The 14,411-nt window shown below is 40.5% G+C and overlaps 1 protein-coding gene across 1 annotated transcript; it reads right to left on the bottom strand.

Annotated features, from left to right (window-relative positions):
* Window positions 1-1,605: 1,605 nt before the first annotated feature.
* LOC126399834 (5-hydroxytryptamine receptor 3A-like) lies at window positions 1,606-13,787 on the bottom strand. Its single transcript, XM_050060126.1, has 9 exons — window positions 13,611-13,787; window positions 9,658-9,702; window positions 9,389-9,498; window positions 6,235-6,404; window positions 5,845-6,005; window positions 4,218-4,428; window positions 3,918-4,097; window positions 3,661-3,746; window positions 1,606-1,971 (listed from the first exon to the last, which is right to left on the bottom strand). Exons 1-9 carry the CDS (start codon window positions 13,785-13,787, stop codon window positions 1,732-1,734), a joined length of 1,380 nt encoding a protein of 459 aa, XP_049916083.1. The 3' UTR covers window positions 1,606-1,731.
* Window positions 13,788-14,411: the final 624 nt, after the last annotated feature.

The raw sequence follows: 14,411 nt of genomic DNA, 5'->3' as shown, positions 1-14,411 counted from the left end.
TTATCAGCAGGCATGGCATATCATTCCATTGTTATGCTGACGACACACAACTCTACCTGCGGACAGATCCCACCCCCTCTGCACTCCTGCCATCTGCCTCACTCACTACCTGCCTGGAGGAGATAAAGGCGTGGATGAAGCAAATTTCTTTTTACAACTTAACAGCTCCAAGACTGAAGCCATCCTTGTTGGCACCCCACACCAGGTCAGATCATCCACCCTCACCAGCATCTCTTTCTCCGGTGAGAACATCCCCCCATCTACTTCAGTCACCAACCTCGGCGTTAAAATGGACACCCACCTTACATTCGAGACCCACATCAAACACCAGTGCAAGACTTCCTTTTACCACCTCAGGAAACTTGCAAAACTCCGTCCATCACTCAACCTGGCAGATACTGAAAAGCTTGTCCACGCCTTTGTCTCCACCAGGCTGGACTACTCTATTGCACTCCTCATCGGGATCCCTAGTAAAAGCATCCAGAGGCTTCAATATATCCAGAACAGTGCTGCTAGTATCCTGATGAGGGCGCGCAAGCATAACCATATCACACCCATCCTCAAATCACTCCACTGGCTGCCCGTTGAACTCAGAATTCAATACAAGGTCTCCCTCCTCACACATCAGTGCATTCATGGACATGCTCCACTCTATCTTAAAGAACTCCTCACTCCTCAGACTTCCTTATGCACCTGCCACACTGCCAACCTCCTCAACCCTGCCAAGACCAGACTCTTGGGAGACCGGGTCTTCTGCTTGGCCGCTCCCAGACTGTGGAATGCTCTTCCTGACCACCTGAGAGCACCACAGACTGTGGACACTTTTAAACGCAACTTAAAGACTTACCTTTTTACTAAAGCTCACTCTTAGCATAGCATATCTGCACTGCCTTCTGTAGCATTTTGAGATTTGTGCGTTACAAATAAAATTTATTATTATTATTATTGTCACTGTTTTCTTGAAACTTAACTATAGATGTGTTAATGTCAGTGTTCAATGGGAAATTGACTTGATCATGACCGATCACGCAGAAAGTGTTTTAGCAGCTGGAGGCGCCTTTTTGTCATTGTTTTTAATCAAAATGAAGCCTTTTGCTCACAGTTTTTGTGTTGCATAATGCCTCACATTTCTGCGCTGTAAGCACCTGGCATTTTTTCCGGCGCACTCTGAACTCCTTGAGGTGAAAAAACTTCCACTCAAAGTGGAAAAGCGCACCATGACATTTATTTTTTCGTCATCTTTTGTCCCATTGTCCAATCACATGATTTGAGAGGTGGGCCTTCTGTGGTGGTCACGACAAGTTTACAGTTGGTAAACAATGGAGGAGAAACTGGTGACAGCAGTTACTGGATACCCAGAGCTATATGGCCCAACGATAGACAGCAGGTTGCCCCTGAGTCATCCTAAAATATGCCTGGAAACGTCCATCATGGAGGAGAAGCTCCTGGACCAACTGGTGGTACTCCCCATGATCCCTCAACCAGAGCTACAGCAAGTACCCTTAGCCTCAACATTTTAGGAACTAGATACTAATCACTGTGAAAAACAAACAATCAATAAATGGTAGACTGATTATTCAGGAAGGTTAGTGTAATGACGTGATGGGGTGGTTGCCTGGCAACAATGAAAAGGCACAGCAGGAATTTTTTTTACTAGTGGCATCTAATTTTAAACCAAAAAATGTTTTGTAGGTGTGATCAGGGCCTTAATCGTGTTTGTAAACATTACCTCTACTCATCTGCTGCAGTGTTCCATATTGAAAAGATAACAATTAAAAACAGACTGGAAGCTGTGGCATAGAAAATGAAGAAGACTTTGTTGATTGTTTTAGTCACTCTGGTCCAGTAGCCGGGCTTGTTTTCTTCCTTTCTGCTGTCGAGGAGCTGAATCAGTGTTTTCACCATCTCCCTCAGCTCATCTGAGATGTTCTCCAAGTCCTGGCCTTCCTCCTTGAGATGGCTGCTGCTTCCCTGCATAAATAATTTAATGGACTGGCAATTAACAAGATTAACCAGACTGTGGACTATGTAAAACTGCATGCTGCTACATTTCTATGTCCATTGTAAATCAATTACTCATCCTGTTTTACACTGAATGGGAGGCATGCGGGAAACTTTATTTTTCCCGCATGCCTCCACGATGGACGAAGAATCCAAAACCACAGAAAATTCTTGATTCACTGAAGTCAAATGGGACTGAGTTTAACAATGGCCAACTCATGCAGTGTAGTCCAAGTCTCATTTAACCAGTCATATTCGCAGTACTTCCAACACATGCATTTTCATTAAAACCTAAATATTTAAAACATTTCCGTATAAATGGTCTCATGCACAGACTAAAAGCATGCCTGGGCAAACAAGTATGTTCGAACTCTCCTCGATGAAACGCACAAGCAGAGTAGTATGGTATTTTCATATACCAACGTTTTTTTTTTTTAAATATTAAGATTTTAGCTAAAACACAGGTGCTTGATAAGTACTGAGCACATGACTGGATAACTGAGACTGAGGCTGAATCCAAATGTCCACACTTCACTGAACTTGCAGACTCGTGGACTTTGCCGGCATGTTTCCAGGAAGTTTGGGATTGCTGAGAGTTGCTCAATACTACAATTCATCCAGTCCACAAGGGGCCTTAAGTGGGCTTTCTGCAGACTTCCAGAGAGTCTGCCTGGGGTGCAGACTTCAGCAGACTTCACTGATTTAATAACACAATTCATGGCAATACGGTCGTGACGTTGTGGGTTTTTCAACTGCCGAAAAAACAAAACAGCTTATGAATGTATAAAATAGTTATTGATAGTTAGGTCTATTAAAATGTTACTTAAATTGTGTCGGCCATAAATAACATTAAACCACATCATGATACAGAAATATGTTTAAGTACAGGCTGTAGAGGGACTGAAAATACATAATATTATTGTGACCTATCAGGCTCTGCAGTGAAATAGGCTAAAAAAATTGGCTGAAAAACAACAAAAGACTGTCTTCTAATGTAAGAAATGCCCAGTTTATTAAATTATAGTCCTTATTTACAAACATTTCTGTTTTTTAACATGTGTAGCCTGTTATATAGAGATGTATTAATGCATTTTGTAGTCACAAAAAAAGGTCCTACATGGGATTTATATCTTGTTATCTGCAGGGACAGATGAGTAGGCACTGTTCATCATCAATATATGAAATATATATGAATATGACAGCAGCGATAGTTGAACGTTTCAATGGCGATGAGTAAAACACATAGGCCTATTATATTGTGTATTTTATTATATATTATTATATTTTATAATATTCTTATTATTTGGACAATTTTTTTTACGACAGTGCTTGTATGGACTTGCTTTATTTATTTACTCTAGAATAAATAAAAAGTATCTGTGTGTGTACTAGGCCATTTATTATGCTGCAAGAATGGTTTGAGAGTCTGTAAACTGATGTTTTGATATAATTTTGCTGTTGTTTAACGTGGCCCCCTTTTATGGCAATTAATTTTCAATTCATGGGCCAATTTTCTCTGCTTTTGGATTTTTCGTTCACTGCGGGGGCATGCAAGCTCTCTACAAGTTCAACGTAACATCGGTTGTGTGATTGATATACACATGGTCATTTTGTTGGTGAAGTATTCCTTCAACCTTTAAAATGCATCTTTAGCCTAACCTCTTTGGCCACTGACAGCAGTTCAGATGGAGGTTCGTCAGCAGGTACATCACAGACACAGGCACAGTGATTCCATTTCTTCACCTCTGAAAGGATATGATCGACACAGAGAAAGTTGTAGCATATTAAAAATAATGTATTTTAAGTTGCAAATGTGTCTGTAATAAAATCAGTAAAATATAATCAGAGCAGTAGAAAACTGAATAACAATGGTAGGTTGAGTTAAGATCCAGAGGTTTGTAGAATTATAATCTCACCTCCATCACAGCTGTGTATGTCGTCTTTGCTCCATTTACCTCCACAGTCCTCACTCAGGCTTTGGACATTATTTGCCTTGTTGTCTTGGGATGTAGAGTCTTTCTCCATCAGATACATCACTAAAATTGTCTCCAGGAGGCTCAGCAGCATCAATCCAAACATCCCAATACAGTAGACCGCTGAAGGAAGAAAGCCATATCATTATGATGGACAAACAATGACACATTGATTCAGTATTTGTGCTGTTCCTGCTCATATGAATAACAGTCTAATAAAGGTAAGACTCTGAGCTTCTTTACCTATAAGTGGAATCCTGTCTGAAGAGGCAGGCAGAATTTCATTGAGAATAAGCTGCATCACAGTGACAGCAAGCAGCACAGTGACCTTGAAGCTGAGCTTCTCGCCTCCATTGTCTGAGATCAGGAAGGAGGCCAAGTCCAGACAGAAGAAGAACAGGATGGGTAGCAAGAAGTTGGCAATGTAGAGGACAGACCGCCTCCTCATCTTGATCTATGAATGTTTTTTAAGAGTCAGTTGGTTGATCTTCTAATTCATATACTTTTGTCAAAGGAAACATAAGCCCTGTTTCCACAGAACAGTATGGATCAGTTCAGTTCGGTACGCTTTTTTCTGTTTCCACTGTGAAAAGTTGTGGATGGTACCAATGGAACCATTCTGTACCGTCCCCATTTTTGGTTCCCCCTCTGTTGGGGTACCTAGCACACAGATCTGGTACTAAAAGGTGGAGCTGAGTTGAGGCTGGTTTTGAGGCTCATGTAACCACTGTTCATACTGTGGAGAGTTTTATTAGTAAACTATAACTATAAAATGAAAGGATGTTTTGCTTAACTTAATTCACTGGGCCGACTGCCGGTGACTTTTAAGGTGGAACACTAACTTGTAATGTTACTCAATGCATGAGGTGATGACGTGTATCAATCAACCCACCTTAAATTTCACTGTGACAACTTTGGCCATCAATCAATCAATCAATCAATCAATCAATCAATCAATCAATCAATCAATTTTATTTATAAAGCCCAATATCACAAATCACAATTTGCCTCAGCGGGCTTTACAGCATACGACATCCCTCTGTCCTTTGGACCCTCACAGCGGATAAGGAAAAACTCCCCAAAAAAAAACTTTAATGGAGAAAAAAATGGTTCCAAGTGTTTATATATATTTAGGTTGAAGGATTATGTGAACTGTATTTATTCTAATCCTCACTCAGAGAAAAAAAAAGCGTTCCAGAGCGTTGTTCCTGTGTGCTCCAGCAACACTAAACCCCTGAGCTTGCCTGAGAAGGACTAAATGCACAAACCTGCTATTTTTAAATATCCCATGGAGAGAGACTCTCACTGCAGCCTGTTTTATTTTGTTCTGAAAATGTTGGTGTGCAGCCTCGTTCTATGGACGATAAACGAGGTGCAGACTTCCATCTGTGTCACCGGTAATTAGGAAATACAGTGAGTGCTAGACGGAGCAGTGAGTGACAACAACCCCGCCCATATTTAAGAGTACTGTTTGCAGTGGAAACACTAGGGTCTAGGTGCCATGTCTGAAGGGTTACTGTTGGTTCCAAAGGTACCACACTGAAAGTGTTTGGTGGAAACAGGGCGTATTAGGTACCCAGGTTACAACAACAACAACAACAACAACAACAACAACAACAACAAAACACACCTTACATCTGCAGTTGTTGAGGAACCCTTCAAATTATTTACTTACAGCGGCTATAATTGATATACTACATAACAAAGCATCAAGTACTAATGTGACAACATCACTCAGACCTCCTTGGGAGGTGGTCTGAGTATAGTTCGCAGGTTTACGTAAAAGTAGCAAATGGAAGGATAGAACGTCTACCTGTAGATTTTTGCTGGAAGAAATAAATGTTAGCAGTAAAATCTACTTAATACTTACAGTGTAAACGATCATGCTTTGGTTGTAGCTAAAATTGTTGACAGTTTTCTCTTTGACAGTCATGTTGATGAACAGCCACTCATACTGAGTCCGCATCACTTCACGAGACCAGTCTGTGATTTTTGAAGCATCAAGGATGGCTTCAAACTTTAGTTCTTTATCTGAGTTGGAAAATAAAAAGAAAAACTTTGAGATTTCTTATCAGGACAACAATGGAGTGTATGTGCTGGTGTGTGTTCATATGACAATAAACTGCATGATATGAGTAATATGTGAGTGATTACAGCACTCATATTTATTCCAACACGAACTATACACATTTTAGGTGAATGTCGAGAAACTTTTGCTCTTGCTCTAGAAATTTTTAAACAAAGCAGGTTACGGGCTCACCAGAGTATACGACAGACTTGAAAGAGAGGCTGCAGCTCTGAACGTCGAAAGGAAATTTGTAAACTTGCATCCTGCACGTGCTGACCAGCACCTGGTCATTCCTATATTCCACACGACCATCCCATGTTATGGTGAGAAAAGGAGTTGGCGGGGCCTTGTCTTTCTCTGTCCTGTATGAAAACAAACACACCCATGATGGCAATTTGCTTTATTATGCTTCACACTAAATATCAAAAAGCATACTGACTGTTATACCATAAAACATGGGTCAACATAATCCAACTCTTTATTTTCCCTCTAATCTACCACTGTGTCTTTCAATATAGTAAACACTATCCGCATGGTATGACACATTTCTGCATGTTCTCGTGTTAATGAATTACTGCAACTGCTGGGTATCTACCCATAGGTCACGGAGAAGTTATAGTACAGGGAATAAGAGGTTGACAAATTTATACTTAGGAAGGACCTTTGATTAAATTACACAGTAAATACCAGTACATGTTAAATACAAACCTCTGGAAAATACACTTCCTGCAGAACATGCATGATTTCTGACAGCTGAAATGCTTTGTTGTTTGAAAAGCTGGAAGCTTAACTGTCAGAAGAAGAGCTGTGTTTTGACATAAAGACAAAGACAAAAATTGAGTACTCATTCTGCCCAGTAAAAGGGGAGGCTCACCAGTCATCCAAAAAGCTCTGATAGGCCGTACCATTGATCCAAAAATACCCTTTCATCCTAAACTCTGTGCCCTTCTCAACAATCCCACAATGTGTAAGTATTCATCAGCTAAGACTCCTGGTTATTGCCCATCTAATAAATGACTGTGTACTTGATGGTCCACTCCTCTGCTTAATAACTCTTTGAATGGTTCCAATCCATCTGGGCATGTAAGATAATCACCAAGTCCTGTTTGTCATTTTAATAATACTCCTAATCTACCTGTTACTTTTATTACCCCTGGTTTACACCACATGCTGACTGAGTTACAATGGCAAGTCTACAGTGGAGCAGTCATTGCCATTCTGTTTCTCTTAGATCTGCTCTACATATTACTCTTAATAATTCTGTCCTCTCTGAGTCCCCCTACCTCTCTAAAGTGCCTCAGGAATACCTGGAGATCAAGGAGGCGTTAAACAAGGGTCTGGCCTCCTCACTGCCTCCCCATTGTCTGTACGACTATGGCAATGACCTTCTCCCTCTCTTCTCAGTCAACTCCCCCCAAAGGCTGACTTTTCATAATATCTGCCTCCGAAATCTAGGCTATGGAGAAATAAATCAATGAGGTGGCAGCTGCCAGCATCATTTGACCCTCCTTATCCCTCCGTTAGAGTAGGCTTATTCTTTGTGGAGAAGAAGTATAAAGTCTGGCCCTGTATTGACTATCAAGACCTCAAACACATCACGGTCATTCTTCCACTCATCTCCTGTGTTTGAACTTCTGGGCTATCATCTTTTCCAAATGACCATTGAAACACTTTTCACTGGTTTTGTATCAGAGAGGAGGATGAATGGAAGACATCCCTCAACACACCTTGTGGACACTATAAGTACCTTGTTATGCCCTCTGGCTAATAACATCTTCAGAGACCCACTTAACATTTGTGTTTTTGTCTGTGTGGATGACATTCTCTACCTCTCCAGCTTTAAACAGGATCATGTGCAGCACATGATTAGGCTACCCCCATACCTCCAACCACTATCAGAAGAGCAACAACCTGTGCCACGCACCTGCCACAGGCAGATCGTCTAGGTGTACAAAGACGTCATTATCTGTATCCTTATCTGTTAAACCAACACAATGATCTGTTTCTGTAACTGTATTGGGATAGGAGACTGGAGGTGTGCACAATTTTGTTTCGCTCTAGAGAAGAGGAATAGCATACCAGTACCATTGGAAAACGCTGGTTCTGGTTCAGCGCTAGAAGTCACGCCCATAATTCACACAAGGTATCATGGGGACTTGGAATAAGGTGGATATGCTTCTGTCTAGTATGCATGTATGTATGTATTTAAGAAAGGGAGCCGACTGGGACCAAGTGACCTGTCGGGGCCCAACCTCTCTAAGGTGCCTTTGGAATACTTGGATACTGGCAATGACCTTCTCCGTGGGTCAACGCCCCCCAAGGGCCGACTTCTCTCCTGATAGGTACATCCTTAGTTTTGCAGGTATTTGGTCAAAATCCAAAGTATTGGACAAATAAAAAACTTGACCTCATGAAGGAGCTTGATAAAAAGTCATGAGATGAGCAAAGTGATTATAATTCATCCTGAGGGGAACATGAATGTCACAACCAATTCAATCCATGCAACAGTTGTCAAGACATTACACTTAAAACCTCAAAGACAACCTCATAGTGGTGCCACAGGAAGAGTCAGGGGATCACCAAAGTCAGTAGGATTAATCCTCTAGGGACCATGAAGATATGAAACAAATTTTACGGTAACCCATCAAAAAGTATTTGAGATATTTCAGTCTGGACCAAAGTAGTGGACTGACCAACTGGCAGACTGACATTACCATGCTGCTGGGACAAGCTTGGGGCTTTCTGCCAGAAAGCAATTTCTTGGTTAGGGTTAGGAAAAAAAATGGGGTTTGGCCTGAAATAAAACTGCCCTCTAGGCAAATTTCTCCCATGTGCCGTTGCCATCCATAGAGCCATGCCGCTTGCCTGGCTAAAACATTTATTGCACTGTAAGTGTAGTGACTAAAAATAAACATTTGGGCACTGCAGATATGCTAAACAAATGGTGTCTGGGAGCAGCTTCCAGCCCCCTACTGGTCTGGTCCATAAACTTGTCATATTCCCAATGTGTGTCTTTCTTGCTTCCTGCCACTCTAACATGATGCTCTACTGGGCGGCAGTAGCTCAGTCCATAGGGACTTGGGTTGGGAACCGGAGGGTCGCCTGTCCGAGTCCCCGTCCGGACCAAAATATGGAGCGTGGACTGGTGGCTGGAGAGGTGCCAGTTCACCTCCTGGGCACTGCCGAGGTGCCCTTGAGCAAGGCACCGAACCCCTAACCGCTCAGGGCGCCTCACCAAGGGCTAATAAAGTAAATAAACTTAAAATAAAGTAAATAAACTTAAGCTACTGTTGTGAGTGTATGTGAATTTGTGAATCTGAAAACATGCATATACGTTCCAACTTACATCTCTTCAACAGTTAGATCTGGCCTCCACAATACTTCAGTAGGTACTATTACTTGTTCGAGTCCACAAAAGTTAGGTGGATGCCAACCAAGCCGATCATTTTGCCAGCCCTACACAGGAAAACAAGGGAGTGAAAAGATCAGGACATGAGTAAGAAGCAGGGAAATAGATAGAAATAACTGAAAGATGCAAATTTAAGGAAACAGTTTAATTTTCTACTAATGAGGAACAGGTGAGAATGATTTAAAAAAAGAAGAAAAAAACCTCACCATATAAATCCAAACGTAAGGAACGAAAGCCTGGTCTTTCTCTCTCTGTAGGCAAAGAAATAATATCTGTGAAAATCTTTCTAGTAGCACAGTTACATACAACATATTGACTTTACACACAGGGAAACTGTCAAAAACAAGTACTATTTGGTTTTAAAGTGGCTACAAGGTCTTTTTAAACCATGAAACGGTTTCAGTTCAATACTGATGCTGCTATATGATCTACGTAAGACCACGAGTAAGAGGAATCAGAGGTCTCTTTTTTTATAGTTTTTCTTAATGCCTTTCAAATCAGACAAAACGATTTCCGGCATGCAGACTGGAAGAGCCTATGTTTACATTTTCTACATTTTATTTTGTGGTTATTTCTGATACTGACTGGGAAAAAAAAGATTAAAGGGACAGCGACAGAGCGCTGGTGAAAACATGAATCAACCTTTGTCGGACATTCAAAAGATGGAGAGAACTGCAGGATTTGAAAGGATTCAAAACTCATCCAGAATCTGCCTTTTTAGCTTCTGGACAGGTATGTAAATGTAGATATTATTTATGAAATACATTGCTGGTACGTTGTTGGTGGCCGGTGGTTGGTGGCTGGTGGTGATGGTGAAAAGAAGTTAACTTTGTTTCACCATCGTCACAAATTCATCCTACAAACAGCTGCATTAAAACAATAAAAACAGTTTTAAAAATAAGTCGCGATTTTCGGCCACTCACTTCCAAAACAACACGAGGTGGTGCACAAGGTGGTGCACGAGGTGGTGGTGCTCATGGACACAAAATAAATCAGCTCCTTACTTGGAGATTACTAAATTCTGATCCGTTTCTCCTAAATCGTGATTAAGGAGAAATGAGGAGAAAAGGAATAAATCAGCAGGAGTTCTTTTGCTGTGCTTCTCAGAGGTTTCTCAACTCTTGGAACAGATAAAACACAGAGTTGAGACTTGAATTTGATCACTGAGACAAAATTCTGAAATTATGCAGGCTCAGTTATAAGCCAATCAAGTTTTCTTTTGGATCTTACTGTTATCTCATGTGCAGAGAAGCGTGAGAGAGAAAATAGCCTTTAAATAGCTCAGGATCGGGCTGAGACAAGAGGAAGCCTGTTTCACAGGAGCTGAGTTAATGAAGTATTAAAAAATGGTTGACATCTCATTTTGATGTAATATTGAGCTCAGTTATGTTTAGGAGAAAAATGCTGGACAAAGAAGAGCTCTTATTTTTAATTTTCCTTTCCTATGGAAGGGGCTGCCAAAATCAACACAAAATGAGTTCACAAAAGACACAGAAAAATTTCCTTGTGGTTGCTTTCAGTCAAAATACAAGTTCTCAAATATTAGACTTCATGTAACACTTTGAAGAAGCAAAGAACTCTTTGGTTAATACATGTCAGATGTAAGCACAGGTGTAGATTTTGGGTGGGGTGCATGGGACACATCCTATTGAATATCCGAAATTTAGAACATGTACATTTGTCCCCCTAGGAAAAACATATAGGTAGTAGAGGACTTACAGGACATGAATTGATGCAGAATTCTGGAAATTGAGTGTTTGATGTTAAAAATTTTTGGCGCAAGAGGCAGAAATAGTCATCATCATTAAGAAGAAAAACATCATCTATAGGCCTGCCAAACTTTAAAGTTTACTACTGGGTGGATCACTAAAACATCATATCATGGTGGAAAAAGAGCCCAGCAGCTGACTCAAGTGGCTACCCAGTGTAGCTATCATTAGAGCATGCTCCTTGTAATAAGACCTCTCTTCTTGCCCTTCTTAACAGCCCCACCAAAACAAACAAGTTACTTTAAAATAGTAGTTTTGCCATTAGGTATACTGTTAAAATCTGAGAGCAAATCAAATTACAAATTACTCCGTCTTCCTCCCACAGTCCAAAGACATGCAGGTTAATTGGTGGCTCTAAATTGTCCGTAGGTGTGAATGTGAGTGTGAATGGTTGTCTGTCTCTATGTGTCAGCCCTGCGATACAAGAGGATAAGTGGTTACAGAAAATGAATGAATGAACATAAAGCACCAAATACTACTGTAGTCCAATATGTAAAAATCATGTGTTTGTCCCTGGCTTAAATGATCAAGTTTTCTCAGACTGGACTCTTCAGGGTATCAAAGACATAGGGGCTCTATACCTTGGTGGGCACTCCATGTTGTTTGAGCAGTTGCAGAGAGCATAAAACATCCCAGCCCCTACCACATTATATGAAGGCATAGTGATGTCAGCACAAATGCACTTAAGCAGAATTGGGAGAGTGAGTTGGGTGAAGAGATGGACAATGAGATTTGGTAGGAGAGTCTTGAAAGTGTGCACAAATGTTCAGTTAACTCTAGACACAATCTGATACAATTTAAAACAGTGTATCGCTTTTCTACTCCAAAGACAAACTGCATAAGATTTTCCCTGATGTTTCCCCCCTCTGTTGTAGGTGTAAAGAGGCAGATGGGACGTTAACACATTCTTTTTGGACAGGCTGAAAATTGTTAATTTAGGAAGAGTGTATTTGAATGTTTCTCTAATGCCTTTGAAAAGAATGGGAAACGTAATCCACTAGTTGCTGTCCTAGGTGCCATGAGTATGTTACCTTTGGTAGACAAGTTTGAAACCCAGGCAGTTTCATTTGGTTTGGTTGTGGCAAGGAAACTACATTTGTAGTGTAAAAGTCAAAACCCTCATCAGGTGTTAGACCACATAAGTAGGGTAAGATACAAATATATAACCATGTTAGTGTGTAGACTTCTACAAAAAACTAATACTGCATTTATACATAATATGCAATGTAACTGTGTGAACTCTTAGTGACATCTCAGTTGTGAACTCTTATTGACTCATATAACCTATCACGCGCTGTGTAATGATATAATGCACCAACCTACACTCACATGATGTTGTGAACTTACAGTGACACTCATACAAGTTACCACGTGCTGTGTGAAAGAAGATAGAACACTCACTTGATTGTACTGCCTAATGCACTTAAGAATTATATTACACTCACTTGATTGTACGGCCTAATGCACTTAAGAGTTATATTACACAAGAAAGGTCACACACACACACTCAAATGATTGTATTACTTGATGTACATGTAATGAGTCATATTACACGGAAGCACGAGGGACTGTAGCATGAGAGTCCCCAGAGATCACATGTTTTTAAAAAATAGAGTGAGAGCGATTCCGGAAATACTGGTGGCAGATTCCAGTTTGAGCCAGAACAGAGGCAAAGTCTGCTACCAGTAAAAACGGATCGAAATGGGAAGGACTACAGAAATGGGTGGAGATCTCTTCGACCTCCACCAGCATATAAGCCAGAGCACCGAAAGCAGAAGTCAGTCGTCCTCCGGAGGCTGACTCATGAGTTTGTCTGTGTTGTTGCCTGTGAACACAATAAACTCGATTGCATCAGATTCTGCCTATCTCCAGTGCTTTTTTAAGTACCTGCCAGCCGAACCTAAGGTACTGAATTGACAACAGAAGACTTTTTAGAAGAAACAAGGAGGACAGGATCGGGAGCCGCCAGGCCCATTTCCAGGCACCGATTTTTGTCACTTCACATTCTATTATTCTACTTATGTGGAAGTCAGACTGCGCACCAACATATGGTACATGAATAAGAGAGCTGATGAAGGTATCGTATTTAGAAAGGTTCTCTTATCAGAATGAGATTCAAATATTTGTGAGAATTTGGAGCCCTGTCCTCGAGTATCTCAAGCTTAGTGAATTGTAATAAACTGACAGTGTAACAGTGTACCCTCTATCGCTGTGTATATGTATTTCATTTTACTAGTAATGTTGAAGTCTGCGGACTGTGAAGATATTTGTGACTGAGTTGTTAAGATGATGTACTGAGTGTTTTTTTTTACTATTGAAAATCCTCAAATGAAGGTTTACCAAAAAAAGAACACATTGATGGAAAATTCAAAGCGTAATTTGAAACTTACCACATCCAGAATGCCATAGATAGACATTTGGAGGTGTACCCGTGTGGTTGTTTTGTAATCTCTTACAGGTCGGGCCATGGTGTACAGCTCCATCTTTCTGGACAGGTTCAGCTGTCTCAAAACATCCTCATAACTGCAGATAACCTCAGCATCTACAGCAGAGACATCAAGGAACATCCTCAATCAAAGACTTTATTCTCAAAAAGCCAGGCCCCCCTTTATTCTGAATTTATTACCAAAATCTGAAAACACCAGCTCACAAATGTCTTAAGTAATATCCGGTGTTTGTGGTCACTGAAAGGCCATTATGAGTTGGGTGTTGGCAGGATTGCGGGACTTTATATTATTAGCCCACTAATGATTTCTAAATGTGAGCATTTTTACAGTCATTTAAGTTTACACAGGGCTCTCTATTTGAGATCTATCTGCCACACATCACCCTAATGCATTTAACATTAGCCCAGGCGAACCTGCAAACATTCACAACAAATTTGTGTGAATACTTTTTCTGTTTGTCTGTAGTAACATATCTTTTAGTTTACTTTTCCACACAAACACATGCTTCAGAAAATCAAAAAAGTGTCTTAAGTTTCAAGACTTGCATAACTAAGGCTACAGGAATAAATATTAACACAAACAATTACTGTACACTTTTGGATTGTTTTTTTACATGTACATACCTTTGTTGTTGTCCGAATAGTTGTAATAATCATATGAGTTAATGGAGGTCTTTCCACCTGACAGAAAAGAGTATACAGGTCTTATCCTGATTCAATGCAGCAGTTTACAGTTTTGTTAAAA

This window comes from Epinephelus moara, chromosome 13 (assembly GCF_006386435.1).
Source record: "Epinephelus moara isolate mb chromosome 13, YSFRI_EMoa_1.0, whole genome shotgun sequence".
Lineage (NCBI taxonomy): Eukaryota > Metazoa > Chordata > Actinopteri > Perciformes > Serranidae > Epinephelus > Epinephelus moara.
This window is presented reverse-complemented; position numbering and strand designations above follow the sequence as displayed.

Coding starts and splice junctions, on each gene's coding strand:
- LOC126399834 (XM_050060126.1), bottom strand. CDS start 13,787: ATGTTCCTTGATGTCTCTGCTGTAGATGCTGAGGTTATCTGCAGTTAT. Junction 4,098..4,217: donor AGACAGGATTCCACTTATAG/GTAAAGAAGCTC, acceptor TTCTTCCTTCAG/CGGTCTACTGTATTGGGATG. Junction 1,972..3,660: donor TGCTGTCAGTGGCCAAAGAG/GTTAGGCTAAAG, acceptor TTATTTATGCAG/GGAAGCAGCAGCCATCTCAA.